General features: G+C 41.6%; 1 protein-coding gene across 5 annotated transcripts in view; it reads left to right on the forward strand.

The window, feature by feature from the left end:
• KIAA0368 (KIAA0368 ortholog) overlaps nt 1-23,301 on the forward strand; it is a 69,393-nt gene that overhangs the window by 24,198 nt on the left and 21,894 nt on the right. For all 5 annotated transcript variants that reach the window (XM_014956412.1, XM_014956413.1, XM_014956411.1 and 2 more), the window contains 20 exons: nt 21-99; nt 1,182-1,231; nt 1,786-1,852; nt 1,959-2,081; nt 3,203-3,306; nt 4,321-4,444; nt 7,872-7,952; nt 8,703-8,931; nt 9,487-9,578; nt 11,419-11,553; nt 13,763-13,928; nt 14,350-14,522; nt 15,015-15,116; nt 16,642-16,765; nt 17,772-17,917; nt 19,042-19,096; nt 19,885-19,999; nt 20,965-21,030; nt 21,283-21,400; nt 23,000-23,167. In XM_014956412.1, coding sequence (XP_014811898.1) covers nt 21-99; nt 1,182-1,231; nt 1,786-1,852; nt 1,959-2,081; nt 3,203-3,306; nt 4,321-4,444; nt 7,872-7,952; nt 8,703-8,931; nt 9,487-9,578; nt 11,419-11,553; nt 13,763-13,928; nt 14,350-14,522; nt 15,015-15,116; nt 16,642-16,765; nt 17,772-17,917; nt 19,042-19,096; nt 19,885-19,999; nt 20,965-21,030; nt 21,283-21,400; nt 23,000-23,167 — 2,317 coding nt within the window. The remainder of the gene's footprint in view (nt 1-20; nt 100-1,181; nt 1,232-1,785; nt 1,853-1,958; nt 2,082-3,202; nt 3,307-4,320; nt 4,445-7,871; nt 7,953-8,702; nt 8,932-9,486; nt 9,579-11,418; nt 11,554-13,762; nt 13,929-14,349; nt 14,523-15,014; nt 15,117-16,641; nt 16,766-17,771; nt 17,918-19,041; nt 19,097-19,884; nt 20,000-20,964; nt 21,031-21,282; nt 21,401-22,999; nt 23,168-23,301) is intronic.

The raw sequence follows: 23,301 nt of genomic DNA on the forward strand, positions 1-23,301 counted from the left end.
ATTGTTGTCTCTAATTGCAGTTGTCCAGAAAGTAAAATAAAGCCCTTGGGTCCAATGCTTCTAAATGGACTTACGAAGCTGATCAATGAATACAAAGAGGTAAGCTGAAAGGTTCTTCGCTATAGAGCTATAGTTCTTCCTATGAATACAAGCAAAAGACAAATACCTGTATGATGGAAACTGATACATCTGGTTTTTTGTAGTTCCCTGAGATGGCTATCAAAGGACACTTATTAAGAAATATTGTTGGAAGAGAAGCAAATACTTTTAATAGGCTGCATAAGAAAACTGTTTTATTTGTTTAACAGCTATGGATGCTATTTGCAAAGTCTCAGGAAATAATAGTGTTGGTAATTTAAAGAGTGAGGCCAGAGCACCATCTAGCTACTGTTCCTCTGGAGCACACAGGGGCCTCAGCTCCAGGCATATACCCTGCTGTGATAAGCAGCTGCATGGTCCTGTTTGTAATGCCTTCTGTCCCTCTGTTCAGGGGTGGTGTTGCTGTGGCAAGGGTGTTACAGACAGAACCACAAATGCCAGTCTGGCCAGAAGAGCTCCTTCCAGTGCCCCTTTAGGAGGGAAATTCCCCACAATATTCCTACGTGTGTCTTAGGAAGGGCTGATGCTGCAGACCTCCTCTTCTGCAGCTTTGATCCTCTTGCTGCTTCATTTGAACTGTTGGATGTGGCCTTCTGGCCTGAGTTGGTGTTGAACATGTGGGACCTCGCCTGCCATTGGGAAGGGCATGGAAAAGGAGTGTACAGGAAGAAATAAGCCCATATATTAATGTGCTGCATTGGTCACCTGCAGGGTCCATTGTGGTAACAGCTTCCTTTGCATAAAGCTGCCATTTCTGTCCCTTTGCTACTGTGTCCAATACTTGCTGAACCTCCCTAGCTGTCTCTCTTGAAATAAAATACAAGTAGCTGAGAGCAGAAGGGAGATTTACATCTTGTCACCATTTGTGATTTTCTGTTTCTTGTGGAGATGCGTGCTTTCTCAGCTCCTGTGTAATGCTTTTATTCCTGGATACGATTATTTTATGTTCTGGGATTCTTTGTTCATGAAAGCCTTTTTGAGCACTTTGGAGACAGGATTTAAAGTAAATGTTTAATTACAAGAGATATGCCTTTATGTATTTCTGGATTTGCTGAATTTTATTTATTGTTTTATCATTCAAGGATTCAAAACTGCTTTCAATGGCATATTCAGCGGTTGGAAAACTCTCCAGGTAACTGAAACGTCATTTAAGCAATGGGACATTGAATAATTTTTCCAGAGTAGTCTGTTGATTTGTCAGGAGCAAGCTTTATGCCACCTGCCAATTTTGCAATTGAGTGTACAGTGCAGAGGAAAGCATTCCTCTTGTGAAGTCTCCAGAGGTGTAGAAAGAAATACGTTTTTAGCTGATAGCTTTTCTGGCAGTGATTAGTGGCAGCTCATGAATTATGCGCAGAACTTAAGAAATGGTTCCACTTTATGGATTGCCAGAAACATAAAATTTAAGGACTGTACAGACCAGAGGGCATGAAGCTTTTTCAGAGTGGCTTTTTCAGTGGTATGCTGGTGATCTAAGTGATCGCCCATAGAATATCTTGCTTTCCAAACTGTGTTAAGGGGAGTGTGCTATCCTGTGATGGAGATGGGTACGATAGAGCAAACTTCCTGTGCTGGCTCTGTTTTGTTTGACAGTGAAAATGTGGGATGAGGGGAAGACCAAAGAAATGTGAAGCATTTCTATTTAAAAACCCCCAAAACTTCATGAGTTAAAATATCTTGTTTCAGCCGAATGCCTCAGCTCTTTACCAAGGATATAGCACTGGTACAGCAGTTTTTTGAAGCTTTATGCAAGGTGAGTCCTGGCGGGGCTTTGGGAAATCATTAATATTCTGTGCAGATTTTGCATAATTCTTGTCACTGCGCACTGTAACGTGAAAACTCCTGGTTTTGTACTGCAGGAAGATGCTGATACTAGGCTTGCCATTCAGGAGGCTTTGTCTATGATGGTTGGAGCATACAGTAACTTGGAAGGAGCCCAGCGTACTCTGATGGAAGCTCTTGTAGCTTCTTATTTAATAAAGGTATTTTCAATGGAGTCAAAATTAAGTACCTTTAAAAAAGAACTCTTCATTGTTTTCCCTGACACTTCCTGATGTTTACTTTTTGTAACAAGCCTCCCTTTTCTTACTAATTGTATTGGTCTATCTGGGAGAAGAGGGGGTGTGTATGCTCAGATTAAATATTTTCACTATGGCACGGTGTCTGCAAGAAGGGTGATAATGCAGTTTTCTATTTGTGTTCTGTTTTGCAAAGAAACAAAGCTGTTGCAATTGTGCTGCATGTTTCTCATAGTCTTCTCCTGAGAAAACTTGGGAGAAATAGCTGCTTCAGGGACAGTAACTGGAGAAACGCTTTGTGAAAGCAAGAGTTTGGTAGAAAGGCTCTTTGGCTGCTAAGTGGGGATTTCAGCGTGCTGTGTGATTTCTAACATTATAAATCACCTGGGAAACTCCCCAGGAACTCAGTCTTGAGACTGTAATCCAGAGAAAACCACACTTCACTGGCTGTCTTATGTTACTGAGTATCTTGTTTGTGTTCAGAAAGAATGGTTTTTGTATGCTCTGTGTTTGCATTGGGTGCTGAGGGTGACTGTGGAGGTATATGTATTTCTAGTGGTTGCACTCCTAACTGTTTAAGAGACTATTTTCGTGCTGCTGACTCTTTTGCCTGGGTGCTCGAGCGACCTAGGTCTCCAGGCAATATCATTTTGAGACCCAGCAGGGAGAATGAGCACCCTAAGCTAACGTTTCTTTTCCACCTCTGGCTGTGCTGCTCTTAAGCACGGCTCTGTTTTGTGTGGATACATGACGCATGTCATTCTTCATTTCAGAACTGCCTGGGTGGGCAGTTCAGATGTCTAAGAATTAGTGAAAACCCTCATTTGTGATTCCCAAAAATGTGCATGTGTTTTATTAAACAGTTCCTTCTCCACTTGTGTGTATATGGGAAGCTAGCTTTTCTTTTCCCTGTCTCCTGCCATATGAAGAGTCAGCAAGAACAGTGTCTCAGAATGTCTAAACTATTTGAGTCATGTTGGTGTCAGAGGTCAAAACAGATAACTGATGATTTACAAGCGGTGAGTGCAGGCCATTAATATGTTCATTTAAAACCCAACTGTATGTTTGTGTCTCTTCTCTTTAAGCCTGAAGTTCAAGTACGTCAAGTGGCTGTGAAATTTGCTAGCACAGTATTCCCTCCAGATCATATCCCTTCCAGATACTTACTCCTGTTAGCTGCCGGAGACCCGTAAGTTGTTTTCCTTTTTAAGTTATCTTCGTATAGATATATACACACAGACGTATTTGCATCTGATATATATTTGGATGAAATATAAATGCATGTATGTGTGTGTACGTATGTATGTACATAAAAACTCAGTGACTGAAAATCAAATATGATAATTTAGAAATTAACCTTTACATAGGGCATTCTTGACAGTTCTGTGGAGAACTGCTACTGTGCCTTATGGTAGTCTTTGGCTTGGATTCTTTTTCTTGTTTCAGAACCAAAGCACTTCATGTTAATGATCAGTTGCAATTGCAAGTAGAAGTGCATTAACTGAAATCACCTTCACAGGGGCTAGAAATCATTTTTGCCTGGCAAATTCTGTCTGACTATTTTTAGTTTGTATTTGCAAAGAATCAGGAGTATGCACTTGTGAGAGTTGCCACTGTCTGCTAAGGAGTAATTAACTCATGAAATTACTCTAATAATTTCATTTGCAATTCTCTGTTACTGCAATTTGTGGTGGGACTTTTTATGCAACTTACTGTAATTGCTCTATTTTTGATGTGAGTAGCTATTGTTAACTAAGGAAAGCTAAACAGATCGGTTGCAACAAACTGGTCTGTCATTGCAGCATCAGCGCTGTTTCAGGAGCTGATCTTCTGCTCAGCAGAGAGCAATAAACCTGGTAGGCGTCAGCTGAAGCTTAAATATAGGAAGTGATGGGAAGGAGGGGCAGATAGGAAAACCAGGATGTGGGAAGCAGGAACTGGTTGGTGGTGAATGCTTGCAGGATGTAAGAGGAGCAGAAGTGGGCAGATCCAGACTGTTTTGCAGAGGCCCCTCATAACAATCTTTTTCTTCCCCCCTCTCTAAAATAAAAAAATCATTAATGCAAGCTTTTTTTCCCCTTCGTTTAAAAAAACACACTTCTCATTCAAAGACTTTCTTCCCCAGCTTCCCAAGATACCTTATTGCACATTAAATGCCATTTGTTCTGTGCAAATGTCTGTTTCTCATCTTTTCTTCTGAAAGGCGGGAGGAGGTACATGGAGAAGCACAACGGGTGCTGAGAACATTTCCTGGTAAAAATGAAAAGGAGAGTTCTGGGAAGCAGATGCCTTCCTTCCCTGAAATGGTCCATTACATTCAAGACAAGGTACAGTGCTTCTGTCCCAGCAAATGACAAATACATGCCTGATGCTCAGATTTGTAGTAAGTGTGGTCTTTCCTTCCCCATACCTATCTCCTGTGGTGTATGAAGAAATCACGGACTCGTAGGTCATGCAGTAAGCAAATCCAAAAATCCAATTCCACCATCTTTATTGCTACACAGAGAGACTTACATACACTAAGACACAAACCTACTCCCCCCATAATGCCCAATCATGGACTTACAAAAATACTTTTTACCTCTACTGAGCTTATCACAATAACAGTTATTCTACTATCAAGACAAGTTTCGGTTTCCAGACTGTGCTCTGTTTCTTGTCAGGATTTCTCACTCCTCCCCTGCTCTCCAGGTCACTACTGGCACACACTGTTGCTCCAGATGCAAGTAAATCTTAACTCTGTGAGTGACCTTTAACTGAGACCACAGTCTCCCTCCCCTCCCCTGAGGAATAAAGTTAGATAAAATCAGCAAAGATCACGCACAGTACTGCATTACCAAGATTAGCACTCATTGTTTCCTTCTGCTGGCAATAATTGCAGGAGATCAAAGTGTTGAGGAGGCGATCCTTTAATGAAGAAATTATTTTGCTTTGATGCTGTTTGTACAGAAGGTGTATGGAGTGAGGAATCAAGTGCTCAAGGGTGATAATCCAGCATGTTTCACAGACACAGTTTGCTCACAAACACATTCTTGAAGGGCTGGTGAAAAATAATCCTGCGTATAAAACAGAAAAAAAGATTTCAGGCTGGGAAAAGGAGATACAGGAATAAGTGAAGAGGTCTGTTTTGTTGACTTAAAGGCTTAATTATTCATCTTCATTGCAATATGTGGAAATAATGGCTATGTAAGTAACCTGTCACGAGTCTAGTGAATTATGTGAAAAACTGTACCACTGAGTTTACCCTCACTGTTTGCACTCAGAGATCATCTGAAAAGTGTTAAATTGTAGTCTGTGTTACATACGTATGTGTATAATATAGGCTCATAAGGTATTAAGATGATGTGAAGGGTTGCTTTTTTTCCCTCTAATAGTCTACTTTTAAAAAAAAAATATGTCACAAGTATGTAATGTTGGAGGACATCTGGTTTTGCAAGAGACCTGTGGTAGAAGAGCTCTTATACTTGGAGATTTCTTGGGAAATCACAGAATCACAGAATGGCTGGGGTTGGGAGGGACCTTCAGAGATCATCTAGTCCAACCCCCCTGCCAAAGCAGGTCCACCCAGAGCAGGCTGGACAGGAACGCACCCAGGCAGGTTTTGAGTATGTCCAGAGAAGGAGACTCCACCACCTCTCTGGACAGCCTCTTCCAGGGCTCTGCCACCCTTGAAGTAAAGACATTTTTTCTCATGTTGAGATGGAATTTCCTGTGTTCCAGTTTGTGCCTGTTGCCCCTTATCCTGTTGCCAGGCACCACTGAGAAGAATCTAGCACCATTGTCTTGACACCAGCCCTTTAGATATTTACAAGCATCGATGAGGTCCCCTCTCAGTCTTCTCCAGGCTAAACAGACCGGGTTGCATTAGAACAACAGTGTGTGACAGAAATGTTGTATACTCTGCTGGTGTACTCTGCTAGTATATGAAGTATTTAAAGTTTTATGAAAAAACTTGCTTTTGTCCAATATGCTGGTTATTGAAATACATATAAAAAATAAAGAAACCAGGTTTGAGTTTTAGATAACACTGTTAAATGCCTATACCCTTGTAGTTACTTTTTAAATTTTCCTTGACTTCTTTAGTGTCATTAAATAACTATGGATCAGCCTACTTTAATCACTACTGAGAAAAAACAAGATTCTCTCACTCGTGGGTGAATTTAAAAAGCATTTTTCAAGTACTTTTCAGATCTTTCTTACATGTCCCGAAGACATATGAAAAAAATCCTTGAGGTAATTTTCTTTGGTTAGTTACCTCAAAGTGTGAATTTTCACATATCATGAATAATCTGTGAGTGTTGGAGATGTTGGAGAAGTTTGTATGCATTGCTTGGCACAGCAGGCTGAGATGCAAAGTGGATTTCCTGCATGAGTTAGCATCATCCTTCCTCCTGCAAGAAAGTTGTGTGAGCCGATGCAGGCAGGAAGCAGGGACAACCACAAAACCACAGATTAAGGGCAAAGAACAATTTAATGTCAATACCTCATGGATTGGGGAACCTCTGAAGCAGAACCTGGGCAGAGGCAGGCAAGCAGGGGACACAGGCACCACAGAGCCAGAGTCCTTATTATCAAGAGAGTCCTTGTTAGCGAGGGAGTGAGGGAGCTTCCACTTGCTGCTTGGGCCTGTATTTCAAGGATTCCAGCAGGCAGAGTTTTCTGCTGTGCTTTGATCTCTTCAACAGCAGGGCAGGAATCTCAGGTGTGTTTGATAAGGTGCCCCCGAGTCCATCCCAGGCCTATGTTATCTAAGTGCAGATGTTCTACTTGTTGAGCACACAAAACTAAGCAACAACTAGTGTGATAGATGTGTTTTCCAGCACCCCACGTGAGAGTCACTTGAGTGAGTTTACAGTCCTCCTCACCAAGCTTCCCTTACTTTCCCACAAAGTGTATGTGAAAGAGTAGGACATGATCTGCTAGGTAGGGATGGCAACCTGTTCTTCCAGGGAGTCCTCTTCTGGGTCACTAGTTCTGGATTTCACTGATGGTTCTGGAATGTTGCTGAAGTTATAGTGCAGCAAAAGATCTGAGCATGTTAAGAGATCTGAGGATCTGTTGACTTCAGTGCAGCTGCCTTGTATGTTTATTCAGAAGGAAGGCTGCCGTGCTGAACCCAGCCCTAGCACTGGTGTGCATGTCACCTGGAGAATATGGACATGCTTTTCTGCTGCGTTTGCAGCAGGTGTTCTGGAAACCTTCTGTTCGGATGTTTTCCTGCTGAAATATTGCTGTTTGTCAAAGCCAACATTTCCATGGAAAGGAGTTGCTCACTTGCTGCAGTAGTAGACTTCTGCCTCGCAGGTAGCAGGGTCTGGGAGACTCCCTGGATGTCCACCTCCCAGTGCTGGGGACACTTGGCTGCTCTGCAGCCTCTCCAAGCATCCTGGCAGCCAGTCAGCTGGGGCGCCTCAGAGTGTGCAAGTTTATGAGGTATTTTGTTTTTAAATTCTAAAGCACTTCTTTTTTTCCTGAGGGGAAGAAAGAGTGTTGTCCTCCTCCAGCCTCCCCTGCTGTTTCCTCTCATGAGTTCAGAGTTTCCACTTTCTGAGTTGATGGGAACATGAAGTTGATGGACCTAAACTGTACCATTACCAAGTGTACCATGCCCTTCTTGTTAGAGAACTATTGCACGTTTTCAGTTGCTAAGTGGAGGATAAGTGTAGTTGCATCAGCAAAATTTCATCGACCTTTCCAACATCTCTGCCATTCACGGGTCTCAATGTTCCACTTTTAATTTGCTCTGTTGTTTAGGCCTCTCACCGAATGAAAACTCCAGCTAAATATATGACTGGAACCGCAGCGTTGCCTTTCAATCCTGCCACATTTGGAGAGGTAATTGCTTGGATTTACTTCCTCGGATATGTGTACCAATGTTTATTTAGGGGACAGTGTAAGAAGCTGACAGTTACCATAAGTCACACCCTACATTCTAAAATTCCTCTTTTAAACAGGTGTTGGGATTTATCCTCTGTCCTTTGTCTGTCTGTAAACGGCAGTCTGAACAGGATTTTCAAGGAGGGTGGGAGGACTCTTCCCAAGAGGGCTGCTCTGCTGTTTTCTTACCTGGGGTAATAGTTTCTCAGAGGGAGAAACTGTCAATCCTGTGAAAAAGTCCTTACGTTATGCTCCTTGAGGGCTGTTCTTTCTGCAGCAGATTCCCTGGCTTCAGTGGTCTGCAGGCGCAAAATTAGATGTGATGCAAGGTCTGTATTAGCCAAGCATTGTTGGGTTGTGTTTGTACACAGACAGATTGGTGCAGGGTACAGGCTGAGCTGCCCGCAAGGAGGTTGCATCAGCTGATGATAAACCAAAAGTCTATGTATGATTTTGAGAGTGATGCAGGCACCGTAGGGTTGTCTGCTTACACAGGTGTATTGTAGGAACTGGCCCTAAGATTTGTCCCACTTTATATTTGTTCCTGTCTCCATGCTGACTCTTCTGTCTACATTTGATTAAAGAAGAAACATTCTTGTTTTGGTTACATTAAATGCATCATAGTCCCTGCTCTTTTATTTTGCCTCCTCCATGGTTTCCCAGGTGCTCGTGCACTCAGTATCCCGTGTTTTTCTCTTCTCTGCTCAGATAGTCCTGTACCTGCGGATGTGTCTCGCTCACAGTGCAGGTGTGGTGCCAACCTCACAGAGCTTGGCAGATATGCAAGATCACGCTCCAGCCATCGGGCGCTACGTAAGAAACCTCATGTCTGGCAACCACATAACTTTCTCTTCCTCCTCCTCTTCAAAAAGTGCAGAAACCAACCCCGTATATGTATATATTGGCCTTCTTCAGCAGCTGCTAGCTGGTGTTGGAGGTAAGCAGCTGTGTACAGCATCATCTTGAAGAAGAAAAGTCCCTTTTTCGTATTTAAAATGAGTTGCCAGGCTCAGTGCTTTGAATTTGGCTGCAGTGATCACAGATCTGCAACACAAACTATAAACTCTTCAGTTTAAACTTGTTCTCTGCTGCTGCGTAGGTAGGAGAAAGCAGAAGAGTGAAATTGCAGCAGCGGTTGACATAATGCTTTAAAATTGTGAGGCCATTGTCTATAACAACTTCCTCACCAGTGAATGCTGTGTCTTCCTCACTGATAATAGCACATCTGTGACACGTGTAGTGTTAAAGCACTTCAGTGCCTTTAGAACAAATTGCTAACAGAATGTTTTATTCTATTAGTTTCCCTAACATTTCTGAGAAGTACTATACCTTATTATTCTGTATTGTTTGTTATCCCTAGTGAATGGCAAAGGAATGCTTTGAAATGCCAGCAACCTCTTAGCCTCTTTTTATCACTGATGGTTAGATTGTCGTAAATACTGCAGTTGTTTAGTAACCATCTTTAATTTCCGATTTTTTAATTACTCCTTAGGTTTGCCAGTCATGTACTGTCTTCTAGAAGTGGTTTCAGTATATCCAGAAAAACTAGCCACCAGATTTGTAGACAAAATGGATTGGATAAAGGTGTGTGAAAACCTTTTTTTAAATTTTGTGTGTGTGTGGAGGGGGCTTGGCATTAGCAAAATCTGGCATTTTCATGGAGTATTATTTCCAAGTATGTACTTATTTTGAAATCTGGTGCTTCTACTTGTGGTCAGCACCTTATGAGGTGTTATATGTAGCAGGGTAGGGAAAATTGTTATCTGGTATTTCTACTTACTGTCAGCACTTCATGAGATGTTATATGTAGCAGGATGGGGAAGATTATTTTTTGGTTCTTTGGTGTTTCTGATTTTGTTCATTGACCTACATGTTCTGGGTAATGTATGTCATCAATCCTGTTGGTATAGTCAGTTATTTCACATGATCAGAAGATCTGTTAAGGAGCAAAAAAGAGCTGAAAACAAAATTCTGCAAATTTCTGAAGGAATTGTTTGACAATGGGAATGTTGCAGTGGGAAGATGTGAGTGGCTTCTCAGAAAATGAGATGGATTAGATCCCTAATTGTTTTAAAGCCCTTTCTGTGGATGCTTTTTTTATGTTTTTTGTTAGTCTCAAACAAAAAACCAGATAAGCTGGGTTCTGCTTGGGAATAAGCCAAAGAGAATTCTGCTTTCCCTAGATTCTTTTATTGGGCAACTTTCTGCTTTTTCATGATTTGCTTCAGGCATCCAGGATTTAAGCTCTTGCAGGTTGCCTTCGCTTTCACTGGGGGCATCTGTCAGAAAAAAATACTTGGTCGAGTTAAGGAAAAAGTAGAATGTGTTCTAATAATTCTTCATGCTGATATCTGTGCTGTATTGCACTGTATACAGTTTACCACATCTCATTTAAGTGCAGGCATGAACCTCTAAGGAGAGAACTTAAAAACATTCTCCCTTTTCAGTATTGCTCATCGTTTTCAGGAAAACTTTCTCTTTTTTTGGCCTGATGTCTATTTGCAAAATTAAGCTTCTAGGAGCGGTAACTGATACTACTTAGTTACAGAAATACTGCTGTAAGTCATCCTTTGTGTGATTTTGCTTTGCCAAGTGGAAGGAACAGGTCCAGGGGTTTGTTAGAAAGTCAGCGACGTGATTTGATGCAAGTTTTGAGTTGAAGTTAGAGTTACGTTTCGTAACCCTAACTTCATATGTTTCATATGTTTCATGACCTGATCTGACAGATCTCCTTTCTTGTTTGGCTCATTTTTGCCTTTTTGGTGGTGGCCATTCAGAGTTTTGGGCATCATTTTTCAGGAGTGTGTTTCATTATACATTAATGGCATAGATAAGATAATATCTTAACAAATGACCTGAGGCTTCCCAGAGTTCAACTTTTTAACAATTTAGGTGATACAGGATCTCTAATACAAAGTGGATAAATTTGCACTGAAAGCTGTGATTTCCTGGATGCTTGTTTTTTATGTTACCAATGGATGTAACTGGTTAACCTCTTGTGGATTTTTTCCCCATTGATTAATAAAGAGAAAATGGAAGCCTCTAGTAGCTCAGGAAAAATAGTATCTTTAGGGTTTGTTTTTTTAGCTCAGTATGGATGCGAGATGTGGAAGTTCTTCTCTGAAGAAAAAATTTGGCCAATAATTCAGTCTGGGTGTTTAACACAGAGAGGGTGGATAGCCCTCTTGTGGCTAGTTTTACTCTTCCTCCTAAACGTGGGGCGTGTAATGAATGCTTTGCTGGATTGGGGGCTTTGTTTCTTACTGAGTGATAATACTGTTGGTTTAAAAAAGAGTAGTTCCTGAGTTAAGTACTATATAGGTAGCTGCATGACAGTTCTGCTTGTGTATTGAAGCTCTGTATGAACAGACTGTGTAAGAAGCTGCTTCCATATTTTATGTTTCTTTTTTAAAAACTCCTGCAGAGCCTGATGAACACAAACAAAGAAGAAATGCGTGAGCTCGCAGCCCTGTTTTATTCTGTAGTGCTGTCTACCATGTCTGGAGATGAGCTTAGGGCCTCCTTGGAGCAGCTGATCAAGATGACAAAAGACAACCATGTAACTACCTTCCTTTGTCTGCCGCTTCTTGTTTTTTCTCATGTCATGCAACTGATAGGAAATCTGAATCTCACAGTGTGTCCAGGATGTATTAGCCTTAATCTGAGTGTAAAATTAACTAGATAACTTCCAGTTGGACGATGAGAAGGGATTTATGTTGTAGGTGAGTGCAACAGATCTTTAAATAAATTAATCCCTGAAGCAGTTGTTAAGGTCAGTAGGAGGGTTTTCTGGAGGCACGTCCCAAGCAAAGCCAGTATTTAACCACTTTTAGCAGCTAAATATTCCTCGTCTCCCATTGAGGGGTAATGGATCACACTACTGACCTCACAGAGTTTACCGATTCCCTTATTTGTGAGCGACTACAGGTACCCACAGAAATAAGAAAAATGTTAAACTCATTAAATGTTTAAATTCCCCTCCCCTCCTGAGCCACAAGAGCCTCCTGCCTCCCCATCACCTCAGGCTCCTGTCCTGCCAGCAGCCTTTGCTGAGTGAGGGCTGGCTTCTTCCCTCCCACCCCACACGGAGCTGGTTTGCCTGCCTTCCCTCCTCTGGCAGCTCCTTCCCCATCCCGTTATCCTTACCTCTGCATCTTGCCACCACGAGCATGAGGAAGGAGTCCTGAAAACACACCTGTGCTGGTGAGCCTTCAATCCTGACAGGGAGGCAAAGTACCAGCATTTTTAAGTTATATTTTTCCAAGACGTTTTTATATCTGTTTCTGAAGGACTTAATGGACCACCGTTTTACACTGCAGGTAGCAGGCTCAGAGGCCAACAAGAAGTGCTGATCACTTTATGCTGTAATTAGCAAACACGATTTCTTTTGAATCTGTGAGCCAGAGCCACGTCATTGATCAGTTTTATGTAGGGTGCAGCTCCTGCAGTCACAAATGCAGCACAGATGGGTCCCACTGCTTTCTGCCCCAGTCACCTGTGAAGCCAAGGGTGACCTTTTGCAGAACCTGGCTGAAAGTAAAGAGAGATGTGAACCACGAAACACAAAAAAAGCAGGGTGTTCCCATGCATTTTTGAGTTGGAGTCTGTTAGCTCTCTGTTTTGCTGTGAATGTAAAAACCAGTAGAATCAGTACAGCTGGGGGAGTGGTGGTAGTCTCTAGTGGCTCAGCAAGGACTGCGGTGTACGGGGGTAGCAGAAGTGAGGAGCAGGGAAGGACATATCTTCAGCTGGCTTGGCTGCTGTGAGACTAATTCCTGTGGCCAGGCTGGTTTGGGGATCCTGTCCTGGCATCACAGTTGCACTGATGCAAGTTTTTGCAGGGTTGTGATAAGAAACAGATAGGTGAACTGATCTGAGTTTAAGCCCCTGCCCCCTTCTTTTTTTTTTTTTTTTCTTTTCTTTTAATTAAGGTAGCGTTTAAGACACACAGCCTTATTTCTACACAAGATCTTTCTGTTAGAATTCATCTGTGGGAATGAGCACTGTCTCAACGTCAAATCAGCATTCAAGAAATTAATGTTCTTGACATTTAATTGTAATAATTAGTTTTCATAGTCTATGGTCTGCTGAACGGTGTAGAAGCAGTGTTCTCAATGTTTGTAGGCCGAGTGTGTCCTTGTTCTTAGCAATACAAATCTAGAGTAGATGTGCTGCTTTTTTCTGCTGCTTTTTACCAAATTATGTTTTGTCCCCTTAATCTGAGTATGTCCAGTTTTTAAGTCAAGACAGCATAGTATTATCTTATTTCACTTATTTCTTAAGTCTGTATTTACAAATCAGATTAGTTGGATTTTTTTTTTTTTTTTTGTCCTGGTTACCACGCCCGGGACTTATGTTTTGTCCCCTTAATCTGAGTATGTCCAGTTTTTAAGTCAAGACAGCATAGTATTATCTTATTTCACTTATTTCTTAAGTCTGTATTTACAAATCAGATTAGTTGGATTTTTTTTTTTTTTTTGGCCTGGCTACCAAGCCGTAGTCTTTAGGAATGTGAGTACTGGTGATAAATTCCTAATTTGTCCTCCTAAGCCTCTTTGAACTTTTGTTAATTTGTCTTAAAGGACTCTATCTGTCAGAGGGCACTAGCAGTATCAAGCTCTCTGTTGTTGCATTATGTGCTAGCACTGTGCATTCTTCAGGGTGCCTTCTCATCTGGCTTGTCCATATGTGTTTTTGAATTGGTGCTTTGTGCAAAGTGTTACTTACTTGGAAAATGAGATTTTCTGCACTGTTGGTGTTGTCTGTAGAGCCCGGAGGTCCAACATGGATCCTTGTTGGCTTTGGGATTTACAGTAGGAAGGTACTTGGCCAAGGGGAAAATCAGAACAATGGAGCTACAAGACATAGAACAGCCAAACACTGCAGTCATGCCGGAACAAGAACAGCTCATAAAGTCGACGACAGAGACAATAGGTAAGTTCCTGCCTAAGACTGTGCTGCATGTAACAGTTGTTTTTTCAACCACTCCAGGCTGAGGACTTTCCTAAGATAATTCAGCCTATAGATACTGTAATCTTGAGTTCACTTTCTGCGATAGAATTTCCAGCCTGTAAAAAATGCCATCTAACTAGATGCACAGATGTAACCCCTTTCAACAAGAATTAGCTGGGCCCTTGGCTCATAGACCAACGTAGCACAATTAGGAGCGGTGCCACTCCCTAGACTCCTCTCAGTGCCTCCTTTCACTTTGATTTTGTTCTAGCATAATGCTTCCTCCCAGCTGTAGGGGAGATAAAAGCTTTGCTTCTTGCATGGGTAAAATATGGGCCTGCCTGCCCCCTGCTAAAAAAACAATACAAAATCCAAGTTGTCCTGTTTTGTTTTTTTCCTGTAGGTTCTTTTCTGGACAGCACCTCTCCCTTCCTTGTGGTGGCTGCCTGTACAGCTCTTGGGGAGATCGGCAGGAACGGCCCCTTGCCAATCCCCAGCGAAGGAACAGGATTTACAAAGCTGCAACTTGTTGAAAGCTTATTGGCCCGAATCCCTTCCAGCAAGGAAACAAACAAGGCAAGATTTTATAGTGTTGTTATGATTCTTGTTCTGAAATGCTCTCTGCTCAGGTTTGGGCATTACCTGCCAAACTCAGCCTCGTTTTTTTAAAGGAATTAGGCTTATTGTTGGCTTAGTGAGTGAGTGAGTTACAATTAGGCTAAGGGTTTTCAGAAGTAGGCTAAGGTTTTTTCCCATGTTGTCTAGCAATTGATCGCTTGTGCTTTCTGTAGTCGTAAATAGGAGCTTAAGGGATGAAAACTATGAATGACCATAACTTTAATTCAAGAAAAATGGGAGTATCTTCTTTTACCTAGAAATAATCCTCAAAGGTAACAGGTGGTTTGGAAGAGAGGTGCACTGATTGATCTAATAAGTCACTTGCATGTTTAATTTCTGCTACCTTAAGTGAAACTTCAGCAAGGGTGAGAAAGAATGGGTATACAGTCTGTCCTCTGGGTTTACAGGAAGGTTATGTGATGGTGTGGGGTTTTTTTGTTTGTATTCTAGATGAAGGAACGAGCAATACAAACATTAGGTTACTTCCCAGTGGGAGATGAAGATTTTCCCCACCAGAAGCTACTCTTGCAGGGCTTAATGGATTCTGTGGAGGTGAGGCACTGTCAATGTATTATTCCTATACTGCAGTGAGTATTTTTATTTGAATGTTTTTTATATGCTCTAGATCGAGGTTTACAAGGGGAGCTGTCTTTTTGTAACAGTGCCTATGGGTTTGATAAAACTGTGTTGAAATAGAGAGCAGAGGTGGGTTTGAGGCTTGTAAAATGTTTTATGCCACAGTTTAAAAACTTGCCAGTTGAGGCCTCTGTCCCAGTGTCTGAGACAAATACATGTTCCCCTTCAGGAAGATTGGACGTGTAAAAATTCAAGAGCTTATAGTAATGAAGCCATAGGTCTGTATTTTGGCCTTCAAAAGTACCCTAAAAGTAGATAATATAAATACACCATCTCTTTTGACTGAGCTACATCAGCTGATGTAACTCACTTGAAGTAAAACCTTTGTTTCTAGGAATATAATTATCTATTGTCAGTATAAATGCATCAGTGTACTGCACTGCATTTTTTCATAGTACTTCAGGGCTGCTATACATATTGCAATATTCCAGACAGCAAAATTAAATAGTCAAGGAGCTTTTTTAGTGTTCTTCATTTACAGCTTGTTTTACTTTTCTTCCTTGTTCATACTGGCATAGTATTCAGCATTATAGAGGCAACTATTGAGTATCAGACAGGCAGGCATTCCTGAGTCCTCCAGTCTGATGTGATGAAACAAGCAAGAATAGTAAGAACACTGTGTACACAAACACGAAATGATGTTTTTGAGTGCTGTGTTTATCTCCTGTAGCTGCTTAGGGACATTACAGCTTCCTTTATAAAATGTCTACTTTGAAAAAAAAAACAATTTATCTTAGATTGCTGGAAGCTTAAGGCTTACTTCTTCAAATGCCTGAGCATTTTGTACTTCCAGAGAGTAAGGAAAGCAATCTAGAAGGTACTCAGCAGGTATGAAAATCAGTTCTTACAATGCAAGATTCATCATAAATAATGGCAAAAAGTAGCAGAGTTCTGCACGTTCTGTTCCTGAGGGCGTAGAGAATAGTGGAAAGAGGACAGAGAAGCAAAGCTTGTCCGCATTATTTTAATGTGAAAAACAAATTTGTGCATCTCCTAGAGCTGATCAGCTTCTGGACAGAATTACAGGAGGACCTTTTACTACTGCCTACTATAACAAAGCCACAGTAATTTTTGTTAATGACTGGCAGTCTTATTCTAACTTTGTTTTGTTTCATCCTGTCTCTCCAATTCTTTCTGTTCACAAAGTTGAACTTTTGATGAGACTAGCAAATGCTTTGTAGGAGGCACACTTTAAAAATAGGTATTGAAATTTCAGTGCTTAGCATTTGTTTTGGAGAGTTTGACATCGGCTCAGTTTCCATCAATTTCAGTGAGTCTGAGGTGCCACATAATCTCAGAAGTTCACCAAAAGAGTGATCTTACTGCAAATTGGTGCTGAGTATTGGGATTGGGAGAGAGACTGTGGTTTGGTGGAGTAAGTGCCAAAAGTTTTGGTGTGTGTTTAATTAGTGCTGTCAGTGAGGCTCTGTGTGTTTTCCAGGCCAAACAAATAGAACTGCAGTTCACCGTGGGTGAAGCTATTACCAGTGCGGCCGTAGGAACCAGCTCAGTGGCTGCACGTGATGCGTGGACAGTGACAGAGGAGGAATACATCCCTCCTCCAGGTAGGACTTCCTCACACAGGGGCTGGGTTGAGGAATGTGAAACCTTGCAGTTCTGGACTAATGCTGGGCTCCATAACTTTATTTCTGTGGTGTTTGATTTGTAACAGTAGATGTAAGAGACATTTTGTATTTGTTAATGCACTGCTCAGTGTTCCGCAATGCTGGTTATATACAGGTCATTTCACCTCTTCCGGTCCATCTGCTCAGAGGATACAGAAGAATTTATTTTATGTGCTGTTTATATAGCTTCTTGGTGAAATGTAATTCACTGCCACACGACACTGCATTTGGTTTATTTTTCTCATTTTGGTTTGCCCTGTTGGGTTAGTTTCAGATTTAACATACAAAAACTTTTTAAAATACCTTTTTGAAGCCTGCAGTGGAAAACAAAATTAAATTGCAAGTCATTTTCCAACAACTTATCATAGAATCATAGAATCATAGAATCTTGGACTGATGTGATTAAGTGACATTTACATGCAGTAAATTCAGAAATTGTATGCAAGGACTAAGTTTCCTTACCCATTGAAATAGAAGCATGACAAAATGCCAGCTTCAAAACAGGCAGCTGTAAATATCAGCCTTAGACCTGTTAATGTTATGAGAGTGGTCTTAGATCTTAAGTGTACTCAAAGCTGAGCATGTGCAGAATGGGGTAGAAACTGAACCCTCCTGTTGCTCCAGAAATTTTGAGTCCTACCAAAAAAAAAGAAGTAGTGTGCTAAATCTTATGCAATATGAGCGGTGCCTCTTTGTGGCCACAGGCTCTGAAACAGTCTCATGAAAGATTTGGAGGACTCTATTCAGTGTGTGTATTAGGAGAAATACTTTCCCAGTGACTCCAGTGAAGGCTTTTCCTAAATAAGCAGAGATTAAGGTGTCACCTGAGTACTCATGGACTGATTAGGTTTAATGTTGTTGCGGCACATTATATTGAAATAAAGAATCAGTATGGCCCATTCTCAAAGTTCCTCCCCTCACCTCCACCTTTCTTTCTTTCATATAGATTTGAAAGTGAATGATGTTGTTCCCTGGGTCCTAGACCTGATTTTGAACAAGCACATTATCAGCCCCAACCCACACGTTAGGCAGGCAGCTTGCATCTGGCTTCTGTCCATGGTGAAGAAGCTGAGCACACACAAAGCAATTAAGGTAAGAAATATGCCCTTTCCTAACACTGGCTCCTTATCGTCCTCTGCTTCTCACCTCCTTTCTGTCCCTTTCTTCCCCTTCACTTCCACTGCCTGTTTTTCCCCCAGTGTTTCTGCAGTCCTTATTAAGGTCTTTTTCAGACGTGGCTTATCTTTTGTTACTAGGGGAACATACTAACTGGCAGATGAACGGGGCTGTTTGGCACCTTTGTCAACATCTGACTTGCACTCAAGTCAGAGTGAGCTTAGTGTAAATAGCTGTTGTAAGGTGAAGTAGCAGTACATCTTCCCTTGGGAATAAGAGGTTGGTGTCTATATAGTTGTTAGGATTTATTTTTAGAAGACATTAAAAGGAGGTCTAGGAGGGGAACACGGGATAAAGCTAGATGGAATTCCTGGACTTATTTGTTTCACAGAGTTTATCTCAACTTGTGGATCCAGGAGCAATTATGATGTTCTTTCTAGACTGTATTTTTTGTGCACTTTAATGAAAACCTTGTATTTAGGGTGCTTGGCTGTAATGAGAGAATGTGGCAGGTCCTCTACAAGAACTTAATAAAGTATTCCCAAGCAAAACGTCCTTTCTCTGAATAGCACTACTATAGTCTGTGGTGGGACTATGTAGGCATTTTGTGCTCTCCACGTAACGATGAAGAGCTGTGGGACAGCAGGTGCTTTGCAAATGTGAGCTGTTGCATGTAAAAACCTTGCCGCATATTACACTTGTCTAAACAAGGGATCTTGTGGAAGGTGGCAAAATCCACTGGTTTGGGGATGAAGAGAAGATGTCCTCACACAGAGGATAGCCCCCTCTGGCTGCAAGACAGATTTATCATGCATTTCTGCTATGAATTAGACAAGGGAAATAAAATATGTGGTTTACTAATGGCATGATAGTTGTAAAATGGTGCTGGACAAATAACTGTTCTCTTCTGTGAATGTCAGTCAGGCAGCTGCTTACCTGTCTGGAAAGGAGGGCAGTTCTTGTCGTAGGTGTAGCTCAAATTGGCAATTCCATTGATACAGTAGCCTCTGGTTATCTGTTAGGAGCTTGCTTTGAGACCAGGCAAAGGATCCAAAACCTGAGATTTTTAAAAATAATGTCCTTTTTTTCTCATCTTACAGTCTCATCTCAAGGATATTCAAAGTGCATTTGTTTCCATTCTGTCGGATAGTGATGGTAAGTACTATCACATCATCAGAGTCGCATCTTTTGGTGGGCTTTTAACAGAATGGAGGGAATCTTTGAACAGGAAGAAAGTCACCTACACTCTCTCTGTGAGTCAGCATTAAAAGGGGACTGTAGGAGCATCCCGTTTCTGATGAAATAGGAATAATTTCGTTTCTAGGTGCTGTGTGTAGAGATAAGAAACACGGCTTTTTTCTGTGCTTTGCTTAACCAAACAGAAATATTTTGTTGCAGATGCTCCTTCAGACTGTAGTAACAGAAACTGTTCAGTGGTGCTGCTTTGACTCTGCTTTGGACAGCAGGATGTGTATCACAGAGTTCTGCATGGACAGGAACTCTAAGCCCTCTTTAAGCTAGCAAATCTTGGCTTGTAGGTCTGTCCCTGGCAGCTAGTGGAAAGGGTGGCATCCAGCAGCCTATTGAAAGCTCGCTGAAGTTGAAGAGAGTATTACCATTAATTTTGGTGGACTTCAGGGGCCAGCAGTGTGTCAGAATACTTGCGGTTCTTGGATGTCTGTCTGCTATTTCAGTACCTGCAGTGACAATACTAACATGAAGATATCACCTAGTTTGGTGGAGGGTGTGTCTCCAGAGCATATTGCTGCTTCAGAATGCTTGTGTCTTGTCAGGCTAGATCTGTGTTGAAATGGACAGCTGTGAACTGCAGCACAGGCCTCCATTTGCTAGATAATGATCTTGGCTGAAATCTTGATTTTGAAATTTGTGTGTTACTTAATTACATGCTTATTTTTAATTTTATTTTGTAAAATCTCTTGCAGAGCTTAGTCAAGATGTTGCTTCAAAAGGTCTTGGGCTGATATATGAACTGGGAAGTGAACAGGATCAGCAAGAGCTAGTCACCACACTTGTTGATACCCTTATGACTGGGAAAAGGTAAAATGAGCTCCAAACACAGTGAGAGAGTACCCTGAGCTGTGTGTCTGATGGGAACAAAAACGTGCCTCTCTTGTTTGTGGAAAGAGATGTTTCATGGCCAAGGGAAAGCCAATTTCCATATGTTGTCAATGGGTCAAACTGGGACATTTCTTAGTTCAGCTTAGAGTTAGTTGTGACTGAAATTGTTTCGGTTTTGTTCCATTCAACAACACTTCGAAATAATGATTCAGGCCTGACAGAAGCAGTTCAAGTCAGTTTGGGTTTGGGTGGATTTCCTTCTTGCTGCATTGTGTGATTGCAAAGGACAACGACCTCTTGCAGCAGCTCTGCACAATGTGAGCATTGCAGAAATGGGGGCTTGCTTGTGCCTGAAATGTACCTTTTGCCGAGGAAGTGTTGTTAATGGTCACTTGTCTGCTTTAGTGCAAAAAATGCTGGTCTTACAGGTCTCCTGGCTGGTAGTTATGGCAGGTCAGTGCTGGAAATGCTCTTCAGCAGCCTACTGCTGTCTAACTGCTGTGGGTTTGACTGCTGTGAATGACAAAAACCTGGGATCCAGGGAGTGTGGGGATCCAGTGGTGGTAAACAGGAGGAGATTAGATGAATGGAAATGGGATTTTTGCATTTTGAGGTAGAGATTTGCTGTCTGTTACATGGCTTGTGTCTGGGCAGAAGTAAAAAGCCATCATTCGGTGTTCTGACTTTTTACCTTCTGACTGCACAGCAAACCTCCCACTTTCTGCAGTGTCTCCTTAACATTACACATAATCCCGGTTAATGAGACTCCTTGCAGTGGACGTGGCTTTGCACACCTGTATGGTGGTTTTTTTTTGTGTGGGGTTGGAACTGAAAGAATGGGAAGTTACTGAGTTAATAAAGCAAAACAAATTAACGTGTTCTGTAGCATGCAGACCATTCAAGGGTAGTTTGGTAAAGCTAATACTGGACCTCTTTTCTACCAGAGCCAAACATGAGATGACTGGAGAAACGGTGGTGTTTCAGGGTGGCCTGAGCAAAACCCCAGATGGGTAAGTTTGCTGACAGTCTCAATGACAGACACACAATCAGTTCTGAAACAGCGTTCCTTCACCTATGAATCTCCTTCCTGAGCTTTCTGTTCCTTCTTGTTCTCTAGGTTACCATAACTATTTCTGTGTAGTACGGATAGGGTGTTCACTTCTCTCTGTCTGCTTTAGGCTGGGATTTGACCATAGCTTTAGCTATTATGGCATTTGTGTAGCTAAAAATAGTGACACGGATTTCCCTTCTGCTTTCCAAAGTCAAGGTCTTTCTACCTACAAGGAGCTTTGTTCACTGGCTAGTGATCTCAATCAGCCAGACCTGGTGTACAAATTCATGAATCTGGCCAACCATCACGCCATGTGGAATTCTCGGAAGGTAATTTGCTGCTTTCATACCACTTCCATTCCCCCTGTGATCTCTGGATACAGTAATTGCATTCCTCTAGCTCTGGTTATATGATCTGTGGATATTTGCATGTGGATGTTATTTGTGGAGCTTTGGTGTCAGGTTCAATGCAAATTTACTAGCCTGAGAAACAAATTTAGGGTTACTTAAAATTCTTAAAACCTAGTATTGGTATCACAGCGTTCGTACCATCCTGCATTGCGCTTTGAATCAGCTGTGATCCTTTCTTTTTAAGTGTGTTTAGAGGCCAGGTTTTGATGGAACACATCAAAAAAACAGTGAGATCGTATTTTCGAAACTGGATGAATTTTCAGATGCCAGAGAAAGTGACCTTTGTTATCTAAAAAGACCAAAATGTGTTCAGCAACAACTTGCTAAAAAGCCAGTTGACAATATACCAGTCAATACATATATTGCTGTATATGTATATATACCACGTATACCAATATCACTGTTGCCAAAAGTATCCAGTTTCTTATTCAAGTATTGATATTTTAAATTTGCTATTAGCAAAGCCAAAACTGGATCCACTTCCTGCCAAAAATAGCGGAATCATAAATTTGAAGATATAAGTATATTTTTCAGAGCTTTTACTTGGGGACTTTTAACATTCACTGGCTTTAGGTAAACATGGAAGAACTTGTTTTGTCCCTGGGACAGGGCAGAGCACCTTTCATGCGCTTTCATGCAGAAGACCCAGGTAGTTGAATCTACCTTCCTCCTTGCTGCCTGAGGTTCCTTATACTTTCTGCAGGCTCTTGCCCCTCAGAGCAGGGGTCCTAACTGAGAGTGTTATTATTCTTACTTTTCTTGACTAACCCAGACAGCACATCCTGTCCTGTGGAATCCCTAGCATAGGGTTTTGGATGGCAGCTTTTGACACTGCAGGTCAGTAAACATGAAGTCAGTAGAGACAGCCACTGCACTGTCTGTATTGAGCAATTCCTTTTTGGGCTGTCCTGCCAAATCCCCTGGGACTTCATGTGTGAGCATCAGTTCCACTGTTTTAGAATTGACAGTGGAATTGATGATGTTGGAGAAAGAAAAAAGTATGGAAAAATACTCAACTTAAAGTCAATAGGGACAGATGCAAAATGATAATTCCCAGAAATTTCCATTCACAGAGCTAGGGTAGACTTGTTTTATTTTTAGTTTTTCAGTTCCTAAGTTATTCTAGTTCTTCTAAGTGTATTAGACCTGTAGGGAAACAGTGCCCTACTCTCACCAGTTTTTCTGAGAAAGAATCTCTTTTGGAAGAACATACTCAAATCTTCATGGTTTTAATTTGCCACCATCACTTCTGTAAATGAGATCAATCAGTGCCTTTTAATGAAGGTTGGAAAGAAGGAAGTTTTGGAGGCATATATTGTCTGCTGAGTGTGATTGTATGCTTGAGATCACCGTGCTACTGTAGTGCTGATGGGGAACTAATTCTGGTACCATTCTAGTCCTTTTGATTTGGTCCAAATCTAAACTATGTCAGACAACTTTGCCACTGACTGGTGTGCCCATACTGTGTCACTGAGCAGATTGTTTCAACAAATATTCTTTTTTTTTCTGTCATTTCAGGGAGCAGCTTTTGGTTTCAATGTGATAGCTGCCAAGGCTGGAGAGCAACTAGCTCCTTTTTTGCCCCAGCTTCTTCCACGGCTCTACCGTTACCAGTTTGACCCCAACCTGGGCATTCGACAGGCAATGACCAGCATTTGGAATGCCTTGGTCACCGACAAGTCGATGGTGAGTCAGCAGCAAAGTGCAGAGTGGTGGGTTTGCTGCTAGCCAAGCAGCATCTCGGAGACCCTCATGGGGCAGTTGCTTGTTGTGAAAGGAGAGGCTGTGCAGAGAGGAGTGAGGTATTGTCCTTCAGAGAA

The sequence above is a fragment of the Calidris pugnax genome, unplaced genomic scaffold, assembly GCF_001431845.1.
Source record: "Calidris pugnax isolate Ruff unplaced genomic scaffold, ASM143184v1 scaffold262, whole genome shotgun sequence".
Classification (NCBI taxonomy): Eukaryota; Metazoa; Chordata; class Aves; order Charadriiformes; family Scolopacidae; genus Calidris; species Calidris pugnax.